Here is a 20,450-nt window from a genome sequence, read left to right as displayed (position 1 = left end):
ATAAACTCCTCCCATGAATGATTATTAGAAACAAAACAATTATTTTATTTAATATATGTATTATAAATATTCAACATCTCATTTACATATTTTATTCACGAAAAGTTACATTTATATTTATAATTACCATTATTCTAATATAAATATGTTTATATTATATTGAATATATTTATATTTCTGCAAAAAGTATATTAAAACTAAAATTTACTGATATTAGTTTACTAAAGTTATATATTTAATCACATATTACAATAAATATATATATATATATATATTATTAAATGTTACGTTATTTATGTATTTTTTTCAAAAATTATGTTCCTTTCACGTAGATATAAAAAAGTTATATTAATTTAAAAGTATTTAATGACTTACTGTTACAAATTAAAATTAGTATAATGCATATTTTAAAATACATTAAGATATATGAATATTAGTATATAATTTGTGGTCCTGCAAAACAAAGTTATTAGTCTGCATAGTAAATTGGAAATGATTTTCATTGATTAATTTAAAAAGTGAAACTAGGATTAAAATGAAATGATGGTACAAATAAAATGTTGTGTAAATCAATGTCATCATTACATGTTCCTTTGATTTTAACCTTTGTCGAATTAGGCAATAGAACAAATGAATTATTTAAATGTGTATATAAATGATACAATTTTTTTTATTGCAACATGTGTGAGAAGTAGCACCAGAATCAAATCACCCATCTATAAGCATAATCAAAATTATTGATAAGCAAATTAGTTTTCACTTACATTGGGAGACATAGTTTCAACATGATTTTCATATTGTATTTGAGTGGTAGGAAAAATGATAATTTATTGACACTAAGCAAGAGTTAAATTTGTAGAACTATACTGATTAGAAGATTCTTGACTATCAAGAACCAGATTTACAACATGGCTTTGCTTTTTCTTAAAACTATAGTTATAAGAATATCCTACAAGTTTATAATATTTGTAGGATGAATGAAATTTAAGGTGAGAATGATTAAGAAATAGAAGACCAGTGAAATGTAAGGTGAGATTTTTGCTAGTAGGCAACATACTAAAAGACTAAAACTAAACTAACATAGATAATAAAAAAAAGCAACTATAGCTAACACAATATATTATTTTAAAAAGGATTAACTTCATAATATTGACTTGTTATTTTGAAAAAAAAAACGATTAAAAGTTTTTATTGGATGTAATTTAAAAAAGGCGAATGAATTCAAACGATGATTACAATCATATGAAACAAAATTACTTTCGGTAGCTCCAGAAATAAGAGTAGGACCCACTCTACTAAGCACGATTAACGCTAAATAAAAGGAAAAGGTAAACATAAAACCGCATTAACAAAGAAAGATTAGCCTTTAACATAATTTTAAATTAACATCTAGATATAGGATCTTACCCACGACCGCAATTTTACTGCGTAAACCACAATTAAAGAAATTACCAGATAATTATTATGTAGCAGTAATTGTAATCACAATTTAAAACATTGCCGCGAAAATTACACTGGTTACCAATTTTCACAATTTTTAAAATAGATTTAAATTTATTACAATTTTCTTTAAATATTAAATAATTATTAATAATTCATATATATTATAATATTCATAATATTTTTCTCAATTTTGATTGCTGTTATTTTTTATCAAAATTTATTAAGATTATTTTACACTAAAAAAAATCGTGAAATAAAAATCAATTCTAGAGACAAAAAATAATTAATTTGTTATAGTGACTAAATTAGAGATCATTTTAGAGACTAAACAAATGTTGGTTTCTAAATTAGTTTATATTATTGTTAAATAGTTTCTAAATTGTTATCTAATTAACTATCAAAGTTTTAACTACTAATTATTTATATTCTAAATTTGGTAGAAGAAACATTGATAGCTAATTAGATATCAATTTAAAAACCATTGAGAAGATTTGTTGTATTCAATAATCCTTACTTAAAAATAATTTTTTTAGTTTTGTACTCTATTTTCGCATGCTCCTTTTTGGCTTTTGTGGCTTCCAAAAGAATGAAAAAAAACAATGAAAACATAACCACTACTAGTAAAAATACCATAAAATTTATCTCAATCACCAATGTTCACTACCAGCAACCACAAACAACTACCGTGACTTGAAAATAAAGAAAAATCACACTTTCTATCATAATTAAAAGAGTATTGTAGGAATTAAAAAAAATATAAATGTGGAGAAAAAATATATGGAGGTACAGGAGAAAATTTATGGTTGTGAGATGCTTCAACAGGTTAAAAAAAACTATCTCTAATAGAAAAATGATAGTTTGACAACTTTTGAAGTATGTGATGTGTTTAGAAATAAATACATATAATAAAAAGTAAATTTATAATTAAATGATATAAAAAAATATTAAAATAATAGTATTTAGAGTTGTAATATAATTGTATAAAATATTGTAGTTGTAAATTTATCATTACACTCTCTCATAACTCCCAACAATACATGTAACAGAAAAAAATAACCCACATAAACCTACTAAAAATCGAGAAAGAGACCAACCTTATAATCCTTAAAAAAAATTAACCAATTAGGAGTAAAAAAAAAACTAACTTGTTATATAGTTAAAAACTGTAGTTATTTTGGAACGGACATAATATTTATATATACAAAATTATTTCTAATTTAATAATATTATTGCTAATACATTTTTTTTTTTCACTTTTTTTGTTTTTTGGATGCGTTCCAAATCTGTAGTTTAGTGTTTGTTTTATCAGCTGTTTTCTTCATTTGCTTATATAATAATGATTCTTTTTATCCTTTTCACTTTGTTAGTTTCTGTATCAATATTTTATCACTATCGACCATCATTATTGGTATCGAGCATCAACATCATTACATATTCCATTAATTAGCTTATTGAGGATAACATAATATTCATATATTTCTGAAATGAAGTGTTTAGATGATAGGAGATGATGCAATTGGGTTTTGTCTGATAAAAAACAAAATATGATGCATAAGATTGTGAATTATACATGACTTTAATTAATAGGCAGAAGAATTAAAAGGAGACAAGTTTTTTTGTTATCTTGACTTTGATGTTGCGGAAATGTTTTCTTACTTGGAAAGTTTGGTATATTTATTGTGACATGGATCCGACTTGTGTGGCACATCGTCTACAGAGCCGTCCCTACAAATGCATAATTCATTGCATGCAAGAACAAAGTGAACGCCACGACACTTCAATGGGAGTCTAACATAGGACTTTTCCTTTCCCCCAAAAAATGCAAATTCACATGCCTTTTCTCTTATTCTCCTCTCTTCTCTCCTTTTTTTTATCACCATTCATAACTTCTATCAAATCAAATCCATTAACTGGAACAAACAAACATATATACTTCAATACACTCTAACTAATCTAATACAAAAAAAAGGAGAGAAAACAGTGCATTCATTATACTAAAACCAAACTGAGCAATCAAAACCAAGAAAGGAAAAATATACATACTGTTTCATGATTATTATTGGTTGAATTTTATTGCACTTATAGAAATGGAAGTAAAAGTTTAAAGTATGCAAAAAGCAGGAAAAATATAGGGAGTGACGATGAAAAGGATGCTCAGTAGAAAATTGCAGAAAGCAAAAACTAAGTCTCACTGATTTATTACAGTATACATTTGGTTAATTCTTATTTTGTCTTTTATTACAACATTAACACAAGGCAAGAAAAAGGAACAGTAAGTAGTGATGGATAAGGAAGAATTAAGGATCAAAAGCAATGATCAATATCATCTTTCTAATCTGAATGCTCCACGTGTATATATGACATGAATGTGACGGTTATTGTAATGTGTAGATCTTGGACCTTTAAGTTTTGACTCGTCTCAAGGCTGTGCAGTGGCAGTGAGATGGCAGTGGAAGGAGGAGGAGACCGAATTGGGTTGATCATTGTGGCAAGGTGAGGAGCCAGAAGGAGGGACAAAACCCTTTGGGAGCATCACAGAGAAAGGTCGTGAGTCACGTGACTGGTGCATGTTCTTGACCACCATCTTCTTTCTGTGCCTCATCATGTTCTTGTTTCTCCTTGTTCTTCTCTTCTTGAAGCGTTCTTGTTTGGTGAAAGGGGTGGTGTAGGGAGTGTTCTTGAGGTAAAAGATTTGGTAGTTCTGTGGAGGGGTGATGGTTGGAGAAGGGTTTTGGTGTTGGATGTCTACTGCAGTGGAGTAGTGTGAAGAAGAAGAAGAGGAAGAAGAGGAAGAAGGTGTGTAAGAGAGGAGGAAGAGAATGAAGAGTGTTATTGTGCAGATGCACTTTAGGGTTGGAGTGAGGTTGGCCATGAGAATGAAGAGTTGAGAAGTATGAGGGTATTTGGTGGTGCATTATTTGTGTGGAGAGGAAAAGGAGAGTGGCGAGATTGAAGATGAACGAGAATTCCAATGGGTGGTTGAGACTTTTGAGACGATAAAGGGAGAAAAGAAGGAGAGAGGAGAAGATCGATTCGTGAACAAAAGTTAATAGTATTGGAAGATGGGATCGATTTGTGGCTTATATATAACATAATCATGTCCTATCTCTACTTTTTCATAACATCTAATTAGGATTAGTTTTCTTTCTTAAACTAATCTCAACTTATTCAAACTTTATATATATATATATATATATATATCAATTAGTTACATCACATTATTTGGATATAATTTTTATTAAATGCTACATTATTTAATATCCTTCCATAGAAGAGAAAGAATATATCAACAAGAAAAGGAAAAAAAAAATAGACAAAGAGAGTACAATATCATTGAATAAACTCTAGCCCAATCATAAGACAATGAATGATGATTCAATCATTAAATTTTATTTTAACCTATACTTAATAAGTACATTGAAAATAATAGATCAATCAAATATATAATTCTATCATTCCCTTGATGGAACACTGATACAGAAAAGTTAGAATGGTCTGATCAATGATTTATTCCAAGAAGATCAAGAAACAATAGAAGGCTTCTGGTCCCAGAATGAAGCCAACATCAAACAAGTGCAGTGAAATTGCAGCATGTCTTCTGACATCACTGTAGGGTGCATTTTTCATCCCTTCAAGCATCTCTTGTAAGTACCTCTTTATGTTTTCTATTTTATATAATTCTTTTGCTAATAGAAAAACAAAGGTTTAGATTTTCATTTCTCAATGATCCTTTGTGCATGATATATAGTTTATGATGAGTTTTAAAAAGACGATAACCAAAAAAGTTATATCAGTAAAAACAAAATACGTCAAGAGATAGATGCAACCATTAAAGAAAGAACAAGAGACAAACAAAAAAAAGTGATTATGTAAAAGAGGAATCAAGAGATTAATTTTAATATAATGTTAGAGATGTCACGGCTAAAAGGTAGGATACGAAATTTTATAATATATAAATATAATTTTATAAAGTTGACTTAAATTTAAATTTTATTATTGAATGTAGAGTTTTAAAGTTTATTGTACACTCTAATTGAATATCGAAAACTCTTAAAAATGTTAAAATATTTTCATGCACTTTAAACAAATTTTGTTATTTTGGTTTGTGTGCGTTTAAATATTCTTTGGATGCTTCGTGGATGAAATATTTGTCTTAATTACTGTGGAAAAAAAATTAGGTTTAAGGTTACTCATATTTTTCGTGAAGGAAATGCGTGTGCTAATAAGTTGGCTAAATTAATATTTATTTATAGAGAATTCTTTCATTGGTATAATAAGTTTCCATCTAGTATGTTTTTAAAATTATTTATTAATAAGTATAGTCTACCTATGTATCGTTTATGTTAACATATGAGTTTTGGTCTAATCCCCATATTTTTGTATTTTCTTTCTTTTTCTTTTTTTAATAATATTTTTTTTCATATGATGACAAATGATTGTTGTTACTTGATGTATAAGCCTAATTGAGATGACAAGTAGCATAGTGATATCTTACGTGAAAACTTTTTATATAAAAAAATACTATATATTAATGCTTTATTATTAGTGTTAAAATAATTCTATGGATTAAGTTGATTTTGTATTTTAATTTAATATCTTATATTTGATTAAAAAAAAGGTATAAAATTAACACTTTTTTTGATGAAAAGCAAATTTGAAACCTATGGGTTGATACTGTTGGGGAAGCAGCTTTAAACCATATAAAGGTAATTGTTTAATGAAAGGGTTGGTTTGCTCACATCAATCAGTAATCAATTTAACTTTGATTTATGCTGTCTCTAACTTTATGTAAATCATAATAAGTGGAATTAATAGTTGTCTCCTTCCATTTCTTACCCAACATAATCAACTCCCAAATGCTAAAAACTATAGCATTTATAGTGTTTCGAGTTTCGAATTACTATTAATTAAGATTAAGTATTTCAATTTTATTCTACATTTATAATAAATGATGAAAAAAGGATGCAGATTATCTTAATTATCATTTTTTAAGTATTTAATTAATTGTATATTAGAACTCGAGCTAAGTTGAAGCAATATTGTGCTAGTTGATTCACAAAATTAATACTATTTAATTATTATTTACTTTTTTTAAACTTATAATATTTACTTTTTATTTTATAAAAATATTAAAGTTTTCTATAAACATGTATGATATACAATAAGTATTCTTCTATTTAGTGTATATAAATAATTTATTTTATTTTATTCTTAATAATATTTTAAAATCATATCTTATAAAATTCATTGTGATGAAAACTTATATAAATAAATAAAAAATCAAAACATTATGGAGTAAATTAAAAAAATTAAACTAACACATAGTAAAAAGTACTCCTACTTAAATTAAAAATAATAATTACTCACATTCAACATACAATTATTCACTAAGTGTCTCTTCGATTCTTTACAATATTTTCTGATTACAATTTAACTTCAATATAATATGTAATAAATACTATATTTAATTTTTTTAATTTTTTTATAATAAATAAAATCACATAAAATAGTAAATAATATATATACTTTTATTTATACATAAATTATAAAATAAAAGTACAAACAAAGGATGGGGGAGAAGGAAAAGAGAGAAAAAAGTTTGAAAGGTGATGTTGGTTACTGAATTGATTAGATGATGTGAGTGATATAACTGGAAAAAGAATTGTATTATATAATTAATTACTTCTTCAATTGTACGAAAAAAAACAAAAAAATAAAATAATATATATATATATATATATATATATATCAAAATTTGAGTGTTTATTGACGTGTACTAGATATGGGTTGGATTGTGTTATCCTTTAACTCACATTAATTTTATTTTATATAATTGTTTGCATGTTAAATATAATTAAATGTTTTTATTTGTAATTTCATTAATATTATATATTTACAAATTTAAAATTTTGTTTCATGATTTATTTAATTTTTTCATAATACTTTTATTTATTTGTAGTAAAAAATAATATTTAAAATTTTATTGCTGTAATTTTATTTTTATAAAATACTTAAATTTGATATTAAAACATTATATATTTTTTAAGGGTTGATTCATATATTTGCAAACCCATATTCATGTACTGGAACAAGCCTCACGTATTAGTAGTAGCATAGTTTATACGAATTAATCCACACCAATAAATTTTTACGGAACAAAGTAAATAAATAATATGTTAGGTATTGTTATGAAATTTTACGTTTAAAATCTCAAATAACAACAATCATCTATAAAAAAAATATTGTTATTAAAAATATAAAAATTAGAATAAATTCTATATTTATAAAATTATTTATAATTTGATAATATTATAAAATTTATATCATTAATTTAATTTTTTAATAACTTATTTGCTTTTGGATGTTTTCCAAATGTGTAATTTACTGCATTATATATGTTTTTTTTATTTGCATATAAAGATGAACTTTTATATTTTCACGTGGTTATGTTATTTATCAAATATCTTATTATTATCTATAACTATATGCCTATTAATTTTAATATAGGTTATATCAATATTATGTTAGATTCTTATCTTAAGAATAACATAAGAATGGGGTATGTGAAATTTTCTTTTGTTTCATATAAAACAAAGTATAATAGGCAAAATCGTAAATCATGTATGACTTTAATAGGAACAACTTATAACGAGAGATTTTTATTTTTTTTTTAAAAATGACTTTTATTATAGTGGAAAAGCGTTTAAAATATGTATTGTGATTCTTAAGGTATATTTTATTTATACCCATATCGTTAAAATTAGCTATGTAAGTATTTTTTTCTTATATTCAATTTTTACAATGATAAAAATTTAAAATACATAAAAAAATAATTTTAGATGAGTTAAAAATGAAAAACAAAAAATAACATGTAAAATAATAATGATGAATTGATTAATCAACCTCTATTTTTCTTCTTCTCTAATTCGAGATTCTCTTCTTTTTCAAGTTTTTTTATATTCTTTCATTGGTAGTTGACGTTAAGGTTAAAATTAACTTCATGATAATTACAAAAGAATAATGGTTTTATCGATTAATAGAGTTGTTTGAAATAAAGTGGAGAGAATGATTAGAAATAGAGGTTATTTTATTTGAGATTTAGTGTGGGAACAGAATGAGGGAAAAATACTCTCTCTCTTTTTGTTTGTTGTTGTTTTAAAATAAGAAATTAAGACAATAGTGAGAGAATTAGTTTGCATATAAAAAATGTCCATTAATATTAGTTTAAAATTTTCAAAATATATTTTTAAAATAGTTCACATAAAATAACAAAATACTCCATTATATTAATAAAATAAAATATATTAAATAAGGGTAGGATGAGAAAAATATTTTGTAAAAAAAATATAGGTTGTGCGTTTGTTTAATGTGTTTTATTTTATAGGATTGTTCTTCTTCCTTTTAGTTATTTGTAGACACGATAATATATTTGTCTTTTAAATAATTTAATTAGTTGGTTTATTCAAGAATCACAATAAGCTTATCTAATTTAATAAAGAATGCTTATGAATTTTTAAGGATTTATAAAAGAAAACAACAACCATGAATCGCGATGGTGAAGTGTATTAATTATAATGTTTAAAGGAAAATGTTTCAAGTAGTTTTCAAAAAGGGTGCAAGAAACACTCACATTATTTTGTTATGTTTTATCTTCATTGAACTACATGTGTCATTCTTCCTTTTTTGCTATCCAAGTTTAGATAACACATATAATTTCTTGCTCTGTTTTTATTTTTTTGCATTTTCCTTCTTCATAAGTTTTTTAAAAATCTAGTTTTTTTTTTTTTTTATCAGTTGAGCTTAAGGATATTTATACTTACGATTTTTTTACGTAGAACTGTTTTAAGATTTTCATATTCTTGTATTTTATGGATTGAATTATTTGTATTTCTTTTTTGGGTACAATACCTCTAAAATGAACAAAGTAGTTTAAGAATTTATTTTGTACCTTATATTTTGGGTCAAGTAGAATATGACTTTAGGTCAATGGCAAAATAAGGTTAAATAGGTAAACCATTTAGGATTATATTTAGGTTTCTTTAAATACAATGTAAACCCTAGACGTCGAAGTGAAGTTGCATATCCAAAATAGTTATTTCTCTAAGTTACTACAATAAGATAAAATTATAAGAATAAATGGACCAAACCTTCTCACATGTACAAATTTTCTTCGTCAATTTCATTTCTTTAATCACTCCTTATTACATGAACTTCCAAATTCTTAAAAATAAAAGTGTTCTTGACTCAACCTTTGTAATTTTCGATTAAACATTATTAGAACGAGTTTTTTTTTTCTCTGATAAAAAATCCGTCAACACAAGTAGATAATAATTACATATTTTTCATAATAACATTGTAGGTAATGTAGTATCATGGGCCAAGCCCGATAACATGCATAAGGAGATCGCCTACCAATGTCCATATCCAAGAAAATAATGTATCATGCACAAATTAAGGGATATCGAATAATTACCTTTTATTATAGAATTAGACTAGTATCAAGACAAAAAAATAGATTAGATATTTTCAGCCTATAACAGGAAATACACCAACAGAAAAGTCAAATCACATATTAGTTAAGAATACATTTATTGTTGTCAATGCTGAATATTTTAAGTTAAAAATTGTCAAAGAGTATATATATTTTTAGAATAAACTTATATTAGACAACTCCATAAATACAATTAAGCTTAAAAGATATGGTATGAGAATTGGCCACTGAATTCGTGAAGATAATTCCTACCATTTTCCTTTTCGTTTTCTGATTGAGTAAAGTAAAATTGATCATTTTATCAATACAAAATAAAAAAAAACGACACAAGAAAGAGAAAACTTCGGTATAAATGTTGCATCAAATAAATTCTTCAGCTTACAAAGTGACACAAAAATTTGATTCTTGTAGTAAAAGTCAACATGGTCAATTTTTTGGTAAACATTCTCAACATCATAAACCAATTAGACATGAATTCATAGGCTCCCAGGGTCTGGGGTCTGGGGTCTGTAAGGTAATCACACCATGTAAGAAACAATCAACCCACACCTATCCACACAACTAAAATTTTATAAAATTTGCATTTATTTATATATATTATAAAATGTTTTTTATTTGACGAATTTTTGACATTTCTCATACTACTTTTTTATAATTTATAATTTGTACTGGTCAATCTTAGTCTCGATAATCGATCGTGTCAAAATACATGTAAAGATACTTAATAAACTATAATAATGACACTTACATGAGTCCTTTATGAACCACATTCATGTTTCGGATTGTGCAAAAAATATATCCTAGAAATCAGCTAAATGTTGATTATCTGAAAGATGATAAAGATATCTTCATATATACAAGCATACCAATATAAATCAGGAATTGCGCCACATACATCAGGGGATAGCTCATGTTCAGTCCATCCGAAGGGTTCATGACAAACTCTATAAATAAATCTTTTCCAGAGATGTAAGGTATGTCTTAATCCGTTTACAAATATACAATTCTTATATATAGTATTTACTTGACTATCGAAATAACTTTTTCATTCGACTAAGCACCAACTATTGAAGAAGGAGATTTGAAAGAAAAAGCGTACAGACGTACCACCCTATTTTCCTATTAAGTTACATAATTAATAAACAAGAAAAGAATCAAATAAATACATATTATATTTTTAAGATGTAATAAGGTACTTGATAAAACCTGAAGACGATTTGTAAAATAACAGGATAATTAAAACGTGCTGAATGCGTCAAAGGAGAACACCATTGATCTGAAAGTTCTTCTCATACATAGATATTGCAACAACCCTTTTCCCGCAGCGGAGAAACTTCTCTCTGTGTTTGGTCGCATGAGATGATGCTACTTAAGCATAGAATCCCGCTGTTCCTACGCAATCGAATTCCTAGCTAGATTGTCGTGTCTCTTTTTTCTCAATTGGAATTGGTGATCGGATCCAACACCATGTCCAAGTCTCTGCCCTACTCCACCAAAGACGTTGACTACGACAACGCCAAGTTTCGCCACCGTTCTTTCTCCAAGGTACGCCTCTCTCTTCAATTCAGATCCAATCGTCGTCGTTTTCCCCAATACCTGCCTTCCTTATCTGCATCCATTCCTCTAATCCTCATCACGCTAATTGCAATTCTCTATAATCTTCACATTAGTCTCTCTTTGTACTCCTTGCAATAATGATTTTTTAATGGACATTTGTGTTAGTTTAAGAAGGAACAGATGTTTAGCTCTTTGCTATGTGTTGATTTTCCAGGTTGTTACTCAGAACTTGCTCACCGGTAACCTAAAGCGTGATTGTGTTAGCTGTAGTACGGGAAAGTTTCTGTTCTTAATATTGATCTTTGGTGTGGCTTATCTTGTGTTGGCACACGCGAGTTCAGGTGGTGTAGTTTCTAATGATGAAAAAATTGTGAATAGAAACAGTTACGCCAATGGTAGCATTGTTGATGGTACTGGCAAAATAAAAAAGTTCTGGAGACGGCCTCCGAGGCTTCCTCCTCGATTGTCGCCGGATGAAAAGGTTAGAAGTAATGGCGGTGGCCAGATATTGGAAAATCCGGATGCTGTTAGGTCAATGTGGATTGCTAGGCAACAGAAGGTTAAGGAAGCTTTTCTTCATGCGTGGTCTGGGTACAAAAAATTTGCCATGGGTCGTGATGAACTAATGCCACTCAGCCGGCAAGGAGTTGATGGATTAGGAGGGTTAGGTGCGACGGTTGTGGATGCTCTCGATACTGCCATGATCATGGGTCTTGATGAGATTGTTGCTGAAGCTGGATCCTGGGTTGAGGAACACCTTTCTGAGAGAATTAGGAACAAGGGTCAAGTGAATTTATTTGAAACCACCATTAGGGTTTTGGGTGGACTTTTAAGCGCGTACCATCTAAGTGGTGGGGAAAATGGAACGAACATTACTCAAGCAGGACCTAAACCGGAAGTTTATCTAGAAACTGCTAAGGATTTGGCTGATCGTTTGCTATCTGCTTTTACGACCAGTCCCACTGTTATTCCCTTTAGTGATGTTATTCTTCATGACAAGTCAGCACATGCTGCTCCAGGTGGATTGAGTAGCACGTCAGAAGTTTCCACTGTACAGCTTGAGTTTAATTATCTCAGTTCTATATCTGGTGACCAGAAATATGGTTTGGAAGCAATGAAAGTCATGGATCACATGAAGACTCTTCCAAAGCATGAAGGACTAGTTCCTATCTACATCAGGTATGGAACTGAATATAACTTAATCATTGTATTTGAAATTAATATTCAATTGGAGTAATTTTTGATAAATCTTTTGATTGGTTTTGTTCATATACTTATTTGATTTCAACAATTTTCTTGTCACCTTTAGGCCCCTGTCTTCTTTTCTTTTCTCATTTTGTTTCTACTGACATTTAGTTATCTCTAATAACTAAATGCAGCCCTCATTCTGGCGAATTCAGTGGTGAAAATATTAGACTGGGATCTCGTGGTGACAGTTACTATGAGTACTTAGTTAAAGTATGGCTTCAGAGTGGAGATAATAGCAATAGTAATACATCATTTCTATATGAAATGTACAAGGAAGCAATGAATGGTGTTAGACATCGTCTTGTTCAAAAATCCATTCCAAATGGACTAGTTTTTGTTGGAGAATTACCTTATGGGTTAAACGGTGATTTCAGCCCAAAAATGGATCACTTGGTATGCAGTACTTTCTAATTTTTAAATTTGGCATTGCAGGCAATTTATTTATATAGTAGTTGCTTGAAGATATCGTTCGCTAGAATTTGTGCAAGAGAATTGACCTAGTTACTGTGTCATTTGTAGTATGCTGCACTTGCTATACAGTATCTGACAATCATGAACTATGAATTGCTGGATCGGTTTGTTATTAGAAACTGTTAACTTGTATTTGATGTACGTGAAGTATGTAATTCAAATTTTTATCGCCTGAGAAATTATGATATTCCCAGTTTTCCACCCTTCGTTTATGTATGATGTTATAGAAAACTGAACTGCAGATGTTCCTGCAGGGCTACACGGTTATCATTGTCCACTGTACTGTAATAATAATTGTATGCATCTTCAATGCTATGTCATGTTCTGCCATGTCTGTGTGTGGTTTAAATTCATTCCATAGACGTTTTAAATTGCCTATATAATTTGTTCTACACATATCAGGAACTGCATTTTCGTCGTATTCTTAATTATACATCATAGGAATCCATTTTTATTTTTAACAATTTAAGCATATAATTACAGTACTTTTTTGAGACGAGGACGTCATAATTGTACTCAACAACGACATTTGAATGAACACTGAGACTATATTTCACAGTTGAGGTTACAAAAGAATGATGAAAAAATTGCTACCATAGTTTTCTGAAGCCTGAACCATATGATACTGTGACTGGTCCGGAAATTTACATTTATGATAGCAGTATTGATTCCGAGTAGTAAGATGGGTTCTATTGACAACTTTAATGCTCTTAGAAAGATTTTGTCCCAACATATATGGAGAAGCTTTTGAGTTTAATAGATTTCTTTGAGCAGTGGATTAGACACTGATAGTATCAAATAGGTTAGTAGAAAAATATCTCTTATGTTATTTGCTTAATTGTTTTCTGCTCTCATTTTTTATCTCATGAAAATTCTGTTAAGCGCTTTGATCATAATTAAGATTCAGGAGTTCCCTTGTTGATGTTGACTTGTACCTACTAACATTGATGTAAAATTGTGATGTCTGCCCTTTCAGGTGTGTTTCCTCCCTGGTACTCTTGCACTTGGTGCCACTAAAGGCCTTACAAAGAAACAGGCAATGCAAAACAATATGCTTAACTTTGAAGACCTAGAAAATCTGAAGCTAGCAGAAGATCTGACTAAAACATGCTACGAAATGTATGCAGTAACTTCAACTGGTCTTGCTCCTGAAATTGCTTACTTTCATACTAAGGTTAGTAGATTTTTTATGGCATTTTGGATTTCATCAGTTGAAAGAAGATCACAAGAAAAGGAAAAAATGCATCTCATTATTTACTAATGCCCGCTCATTTATGTTCTACGGTGCTGCTTATGGAAATAATTTGTTTTTCATAGCAAGAATAGACACATGACATCTTGCCTCTTGCTTTTCGTGTCCAGGATTTTTCCGAAGAAGGTCATGACGGAGGAAATAAGAGCTCAGAATTTGTTAATGATATCATAATAAGACCTGCTGACCGTCATAATCTTTTGAGACCTGAGACTGTGGAATCGTTGTTTGTTTTGTACCGCATCACAGAAGATCCAAAGTATGCTTTCCCCTTCTGTTGTATATGATTAGTGCATAGTTTTATTTCTTCTAGCCATATCTAAGAAACAGTGAAGGCAAGCTTAATTTTTCTTTTCCTGTTTTATATATACATTATTTTTTAAAATAACTAGATATGACTATCTTGTCTTACAGATATCGTGAATGGGGTTGGCAAATCTTTGAAGCTTTTGAAAAGCACACAAAGGTTGATACTGGTGGATATTGTTCCCTGGACGATGTAACCAGTGTTCCTCCTCATAAAAGAGACAAAATGGAGACTTTCTTTCTAGGAGAAACACTTAAGTATTTATACTTACTTTTTGCGGACCGCTCTCTTATTCCTCTGGATAGATTTGTTTTTAACACAGAAGCACATCCTATACCAATCAATTTGAAGAAATGAGTTTTATTCATAAAGGCATTCAACAGTCAATTATTAGAAATACGACCCTGTTCTCACAAAGTGAGATGCTTTTTTGAAGTCAGTCTAGCATCTCTTACACTGACCAAGAGCAGTTCTGGTTGCAAAGGAAATGATTAGCTGGGTTCTCTGTGATTTTAAAAACTGTGAAATACTGTTTGAATCATGCAATACATCAGCAAACACACTTAGAGACCGTCAATTGATTATGACTCATTTTCTTTGTTTTATAGCCGGCCGATCAGAACGAGATTGTAAAATTTTGTTTTTAGTCATGAACATTGAACAACAAGCAGCTTTTGTAATTTAATTGTATGGTTTTCCATATCTTTCTGGATGCTTAGCATTTTATGATTCGATTACACGGTTTTCATCATGTTCATGTTCTTAAAGATGCAAACTATCTTCCTAGCATCATGAACACAAATTTTCGTTATCGCAGCCCACAAGAAAGAGACGATCTCCATCTCGGATGACATTTATGTCATCTATCTCTGCATCCTCTGTATTTACTACTTTTATAGGGTTGAAGCCGCCAAATTTTTCACCTGCAGTTTTGCAAGTTTATAGTTAGCAAAAAGAGCAGTAAAAAGTTACACTGTTTTTGTATTATTCCTTTCCCCAGTTAAAATAGTTATTCAGTATGTGTGTAGGAAACTATAATTGCTCTTCTGTAGGTTCTTAAATCATAATTCATCATCAACATTTTGTTTGAGGTTAAAGCTTACCGGCAATTTTGAGCAGCTCTTCCAACGAATCGGGCAGGATTATTAATTTTCCGTGCCTTCCCTGTGAGGTACTCCTGCATCCATTTAGCAGCTGGATTGTTACTCTCTTCTTGGGGAGCCTTGCCGATTCGATATCACTTGTACAGTTAGAATGTCTTGAATTGGAGTTTGTGCTTATTTTTTCTTTTTGGTACTTGATAGATCTAATACCATCATGTCTTCTGTTTCTCATTGAGCTACCCCTGTCAAGGCGGATTTCTGGCTCTATCTCTATTCTAAATTCATCCAACTTCTCGTTTTCTTGACTCCTTTTTTTGCCACAAATGCTCTTGTTTTTCGGCTGTTTTGCTAGAGCATTTTGTGTCCACCCTATGGAATTTGGGTTAGGATTTGAGTTTCTTTCCAGCAGAATTTCAACAATATCTAGATTCCCTTTGCGTGCAGGGGTTGCATCATGCTCGGGGATCATGCTATGTTTAGTGACTAAATGATCATCATTAGTCATCTTACGCAAACTGGTCTCAGTTTTTCTAAGATCTATGCACTCTCCTTCATGCATTAATGAATGCTCATGTGAATTATTTGTACACTCGTGAGAAGAGCTTCCTATCGTGTGACCTCCTTGAAGCAGTTCATTTGGAAACCGCCCAGAATCTGTGCATGGATATTCAAAGCCAAAATCTTCACGTCCCTTCAACCTCTGTCAACATATAAAAGTGGTTTATATTAAATATTCCCCATGATTTTTGAATTTAGAGTTCTTCAACATCCTCATTATTACCATTAAAAGGTTATCCATTACAATTTGTGCGTCTCCTGGATTTGCTTGTAAAACATTCATTAAGGATGTTTTGTTGAGTCTTAAAATCTGAGAAAGTTCTGTGGTCCTAACGGTAAAAGGCTGGGCTATATGATATAAAACTCCAATCTCTCCACACGCATCTACTGCAACTGCTTTCCCATGAACCTGAATTGTTTAATGTAGAGACAGAAAATTACATTCAGTTATTTCATATTTTGAAGTTGAATAAAATGTCAGGATTTTGAACATTTTTACATGATCACGCCCATCGATGTAGCGAACCAGATCCTGCAACAAGTAATAGTTTGAAAATATTTTTTTTGTCAGTAAATATTCTCCAATATTAACTAATGCTTATTAAATCATTCATGATTTCTGCTAACTCACCACTGCCCCTGAAACCAGCACATAAAGTTCTGTGGAAGACTCGTTTTGTAGTATCACATCTTCCTTGGGTGGGAAATATTCAGCCTCCATATCTGAAATCTATTATTACAGGGTCACTTGAGTCAAGTATGGATATTTTAGCATTAGTTTTTCGTCTTCTTACTCTTATCTCAGCCAAAGAAGAATAACACAGAAGGGAAAATGGACGAAAGTAAAGACAAAATGTCACGATGATAAAAACAAACAAGGCACGTGGGGTATTAGTATTACCAGCTGGAAAAGGAAATCATGTGAGACTCCTTGGAAGAGGTAGACCTTTTGCACGACAGGAAAAAACAGATGGTGTGCAATGCTTGAACGAATTGCCTTTGGAAGATCATTCAATGTTTCTTGCTGCTTCAGTCCTTCTGTTTTAAACCTCAAACATATATGTGACAACATCTGATCTTGTATGCGATGGGGCAAATGGTTTCTTGATGCAAATTCAGAAGCTGCTTTGACTGTGTCTCTCTGCGTCACCAAAACCAATCCTCTCTTCATTAGACGGAAGAAATAAAATTCCTCTTATCTGAACCAGTTATTTTATTGGAAAAGAGATAGTTAGTTATTGCTGAAAATGAAACTGCAGTGGAGCCAACATACCATGCAACTAACAGGAAAATTTTGCTGTTTTAAATGTAACACCAAAATGTGGGGCCTACAGAATATCTAAAATTAGCTTTTTGAACATTGTCTTGGATAGTGACTTTGAAGGGCATTATTAAATGAGAGAGAGAGTTTAGTATAGTCTAACGCTTGTATAATAATTGGCACTGATAAATTGAGCACTATCAGAATAGAGAAAACAATATTTTTAGAGTACTTACAAAATTTCTGGTACGGCTGGTCCAGTGGACTACAAGGTTGGTCATGTTGCCAATGATGTACGATGTTAAACCCAAGTTGAACAGCATGTAAGCGATATCAAACAGCATTTCTCTTGTGTTCTCAGCATGTAAATCCCCATAGCCGGTGGTGGTAAGAGTGACAATGGACCAGTATATTGCAGTGACATATCTTTCCCAAAGACTTTCTTCTTTGAAATTTGGGTACACTGCACCAATCCAGGTTCTTTTGGAATCTGGGTACCTATCTGCAATGAGATAGTTAAAGCATCCCGCACAGTGCACAGCAAACAAGGTCACCTGAAATTTTGTGATAGTGGAAATTAAAATCTAGAAAGTACCTTTAAATTGTAACAGCAAGAAGAACAAAGAAAAGATTTGAACTCTAGTGGCTTACAGCAATGAGCTTTGTGCATCTAGTCCAGAAATAATTGAAGCGAATGTCCTTTTCAAGTCTGAAAGCAAAGCATAGGTGCTATTAAGAAATGTCATTATGTTGCAATTAGAAGCCTTTGATGAAAACCATCCATAACCATAAAGTTGAATATGATATGATGGTGCACCTTGCAAACAGAGAACTGACTCGTCTCAAACGCCATAACCGAAACATGTTAAAAACTTTGAAGCCAAGTTCATTGATATGATTGGTTAGGAGGAAGCTGAAGGATTGAAACGGTATTGTTGAGCAGACATCAAAAGCAAACCAGGAGGATAGGTACCTGCAAGTTTGGTTGAGCTATGTAAAGTAAGCAGAGTTGTTGTAGCATCATTTTAGCTTTGAGGAAGAGTTTATGTACATTCACCTGATTGCAATCCTCTTTGGATCATCAACGAGAAGATAAGAATGGTGATCAAGGTATGCAACAAAGAATGTCAACACTATGTCAATTGCAAAGAAGCCATTGACAATGTTGTCTATGATGAATAGAGTATCTTCCTTGTAAGGCAGAAAGGCAAACTCAAATGGGCAAATCCAAGCTGAGTATATGACTAGAACAACCAGTACCAACTCCCAGGCCCTGTAATAAAAGTACATGAGAAGATGCAGACACAAACAATATTCACAAGAGTTATGTATCTTCTAGTGACTATATGTAAAGGGTCATCACATCACCTGTAGCGTGGATTGAAAGGGGAGATTACGTATCTTCTAAGTCTAAATTCCTGGTTAATTCTGGCTCCAAGAGATGGCAGGAGATCATCATTGGCCAAAAAGCTTCCTTGGGAAATATTACCCATTTGGAATTCATCTAGCCAGAACCTCTGGAAGAAGTTTTTGGCACAGGAAAGCGACATGTGTGTTTAAATTTGAATCCTCAAGGCTATGTAGAGGTCGTTAAGTGTTCATGGGATTGAATTGAACCCTCAGGAATTGGCCATATTTATAGTCAGGTTGTTGTTGACTTGGATGCACCGGTTTAGACTACCTTTTTTCTTACTGACTTGTCCTTATGTAGCCTGTGATAAAGGAACAATCAGGAAGCTTATGAAACTAATGCAATTTAAAAGATAGATAAGGGAGTGGTAAAATTGTGTAGGGAAAATCCTTCTTCTTGCCTCAACAAATTAAGATTGACAACAAGCCTGTGATAAAGGAACAATCATGAAGCTTATGAAACTAATGCAATTTAAAAGATAGATAAGGGAGTGGTAAAAACGTGTAGGGAAAATCCTTCTTCTTGCCTCAACAAATTAAGATTGACAACAAGGAAGGAGAGTGGTGGAAAAATGATAGCCCGGCAAGTGGCAGACAAGAGAGCAGAGACTTTCTGAAATGCAGTTGCAGACAATTTTGTAAGTTGACTAGGGGATACAAAGAAGGTGCATATGGTGTTTCTTGCTGTGTATATGGTGGTGCTATTGGTGGCCGTGGGGTTGGGTTTGGTGTATGTGGTGGTAGCTCCATCACTACATATAAGGGGTAGAAATTATATAATAAAAATATAGCCTTTTGCTTTGGAAGAATAGATTCAGGATGAAACATATTGGTTAGTGTTTAGTTCACATTTCAAATGACAAACCAGACAGACAGTAGAATGAGTGGGGATTCTATGTAATACGACGCGTGGGCCAGTAAGCCTTTTCTAGGGGGTTGTAACACACTAATACTTGTCCAAAACCAACTTAACACAAAGTCTCAATTATCAATTAATGTTGCTGATTATCACAATCTCTTCATGTGCTAATTCACCTCCTTTCTTTTTCTCTGTAGTTTTGGTTTGGCCGACAGAGAATGCTTCAGATTACTACCGACCTTTCACCTTGGATTAAGGGGCCTTGTGGCCCATATATGATTAGGTGATGATAATCTGCTGCATGTGGATTATTGTGAAGTAATGTGTTGACAAGTGTTTTGGAATTATGAGGTAAAATCATGTATTGTCATCATTTTTTTATATATTCTCTCTATTCATTCATTCTTGTCTTTAAGCCACAAGGTAGGATGTCTACATTGCAAGGTAACAAAAGTAACTGTAGTTTGTGTGACGTTTTGAAATAGTTAAT

At 30.9% G+C, this 20,450-nt stretch overlaps 3 protein-coding genes across 5 annotated transcripts; 1 reads left to right on the top strand and 2 right to left on the bottom strand.

Moving 5' to 3' along the window:
- Nucleotides 1-3,608: 3,608 nt before the first annotated feature.
- Nucleotides 3,609-4,525, bottom strand: LOC137833164 (uncharacterized). The gene has a single exon (XM_068641523.1). It carries the CDS (start codon nt 4,313-4,315, stop codon nt 3,863-3,865), a length of 453 nt encoding a protein of 150 aa, XP_068497624.1. The 5' UTR covers nt 4,316-4,525; the 3' UTR covers nt 3,609-3,862.
- Nucleotides 4,526-11,100: 6,575 nt separating this feature from the next.
- On the top strand, nt 11,101-15,520 carry LOC137832374 (mannosyl-oligosaccharide 1,2-alpha-mannosidase MNS3). The gene is made up of 6 exons (XM_068640514.1): nt 11,101-11,479; nt 11,706-12,670; nt 12,871-13,132; nt 14,187-14,384; nt 14,573-14,721; nt 14,877-15,520. The coding sequence occupies exons 1-6, from the start codon at nt 11,402-11,404 to the stop codon at nt 15,124-15,126; spliced, it is 1,902 nt and encodes a 633-aa protein (XP_068496615.1). The 5' UTR covers nt 11,101-11,401; the 3' UTR covers nt 15,127-15,520.
- On the bottom strand, nt 15,426-20,064 carry LOC137832373 (potassium channel KAT3-like). 3 transcript variants are annotated; one of them, XM_068640512.1, is made up of 13 exons: nt 19,629-19,835; nt 19,503-19,529; nt 19,060-19,403; nt 18,749-18,964; nt 18,509-18,664; nt 18,343-18,400; nt 17,928-18,245; nt 17,332-17,571; nt 17,062-17,160; nt 16,930-16,962; nt 16,654-16,839; nt 15,873-16,572; nt 15,426-15,692 (listed from the first exon to the last, which is right to left on the bottom strand). In XM_068640512.1, exons 3-13 carry the CDS (start codon nt 19,239-19,241, stop codon nt 15,559-15,561), a joined length of 2,322 nt encoding a protein of 773 aa, XP_068496613.1. In that variant the 5' UTR covers nt 19,242-19,403; nt 19,503-19,529; nt 19,629-19,835; the 3' UTR covers nt 15,426-15,558. The 3 variants fall into 3 exon arrangements, with proteins under 3 accessions (XP_068496613.1, XP_068496612.1, XP_068496611.1); XM_068640511.1 differs by lacking the exon at nt 19,503-19,529 and having other exon boundaries at nt 19,629-20,020; XM_068640510.1 differs by having other exon boundaries at nt 19,060-20,064.
- Between the last annotated feature and the right edge of the window lie 386 nt (nt 20,065-20,450).

Source organism: Phaseolus vulgaris, chromosome 6, assembly GCF_000499845.2.
Source record: "Phaseolus vulgaris cultivar G19833 chromosome 6, P. vulgaris v2.0, whole genome shotgun sequence".
Lineage (NCBI taxonomy): Eukaryota > Viridiplantae > Streptophyta > Magnoliopsida > Fabales > Fabaceae > Phaseolus > Phaseolus vulgaris.
Note: the sequence above shows the minus strand (reverse complement) of the source record. Positions and strands in the feature narration are given on the sequence as shown.

Coding starts and splice junctions, on each gene's coding strand:
- LOC137833164 (XM_068641523.1), bottom strand. CDS start 4,315: ATGGCCAACCTCACTCCAACCCTAAAGTGCATCTGCACAATAACACTC.
- LOC137832374 (XM_068640514.1), top strand. CDS start 11,402: ATGTCCAAGTCTCTGCCCTACTCCACCAAAGACGTTGACTACGACAAC. Junction 11,480..11,705: donor GCCACCGTTCTTTCTCCAAG/GTACGCCTCTCT, acceptor TTGATTTTCCAG/GTTGTTACTCAGAACTTGCT. Junction 14,722..14,876: donor CGCATCACAGAAGATCCAAA/GTATGCTTTCCC, acceptor CTTGTCTTACAG/ATATCGTGAATGGGGTTGGC.
- LOC137832373 (XM_068640510.1), bottom strand. CDS start 19,241: ATGTCGCTTTCCTGTGCCAAAAACTTCTTCCAGAGGTTCTGGCTAGAT. Junction 18,246..18,342: donor GATGCACAAAGCTCATTGCT/GTAAGCCACTAG, acceptor ACAAAATTTCAG/GTGACCTTGTTTGCTGTGCA. Junction 16,573..16,653: donor TAATGGATAACCTTTTAATG/GTAATAATGAGG, acceptor ATATGTTGACAG/AGGTTGAAGGGACGTGAAGA.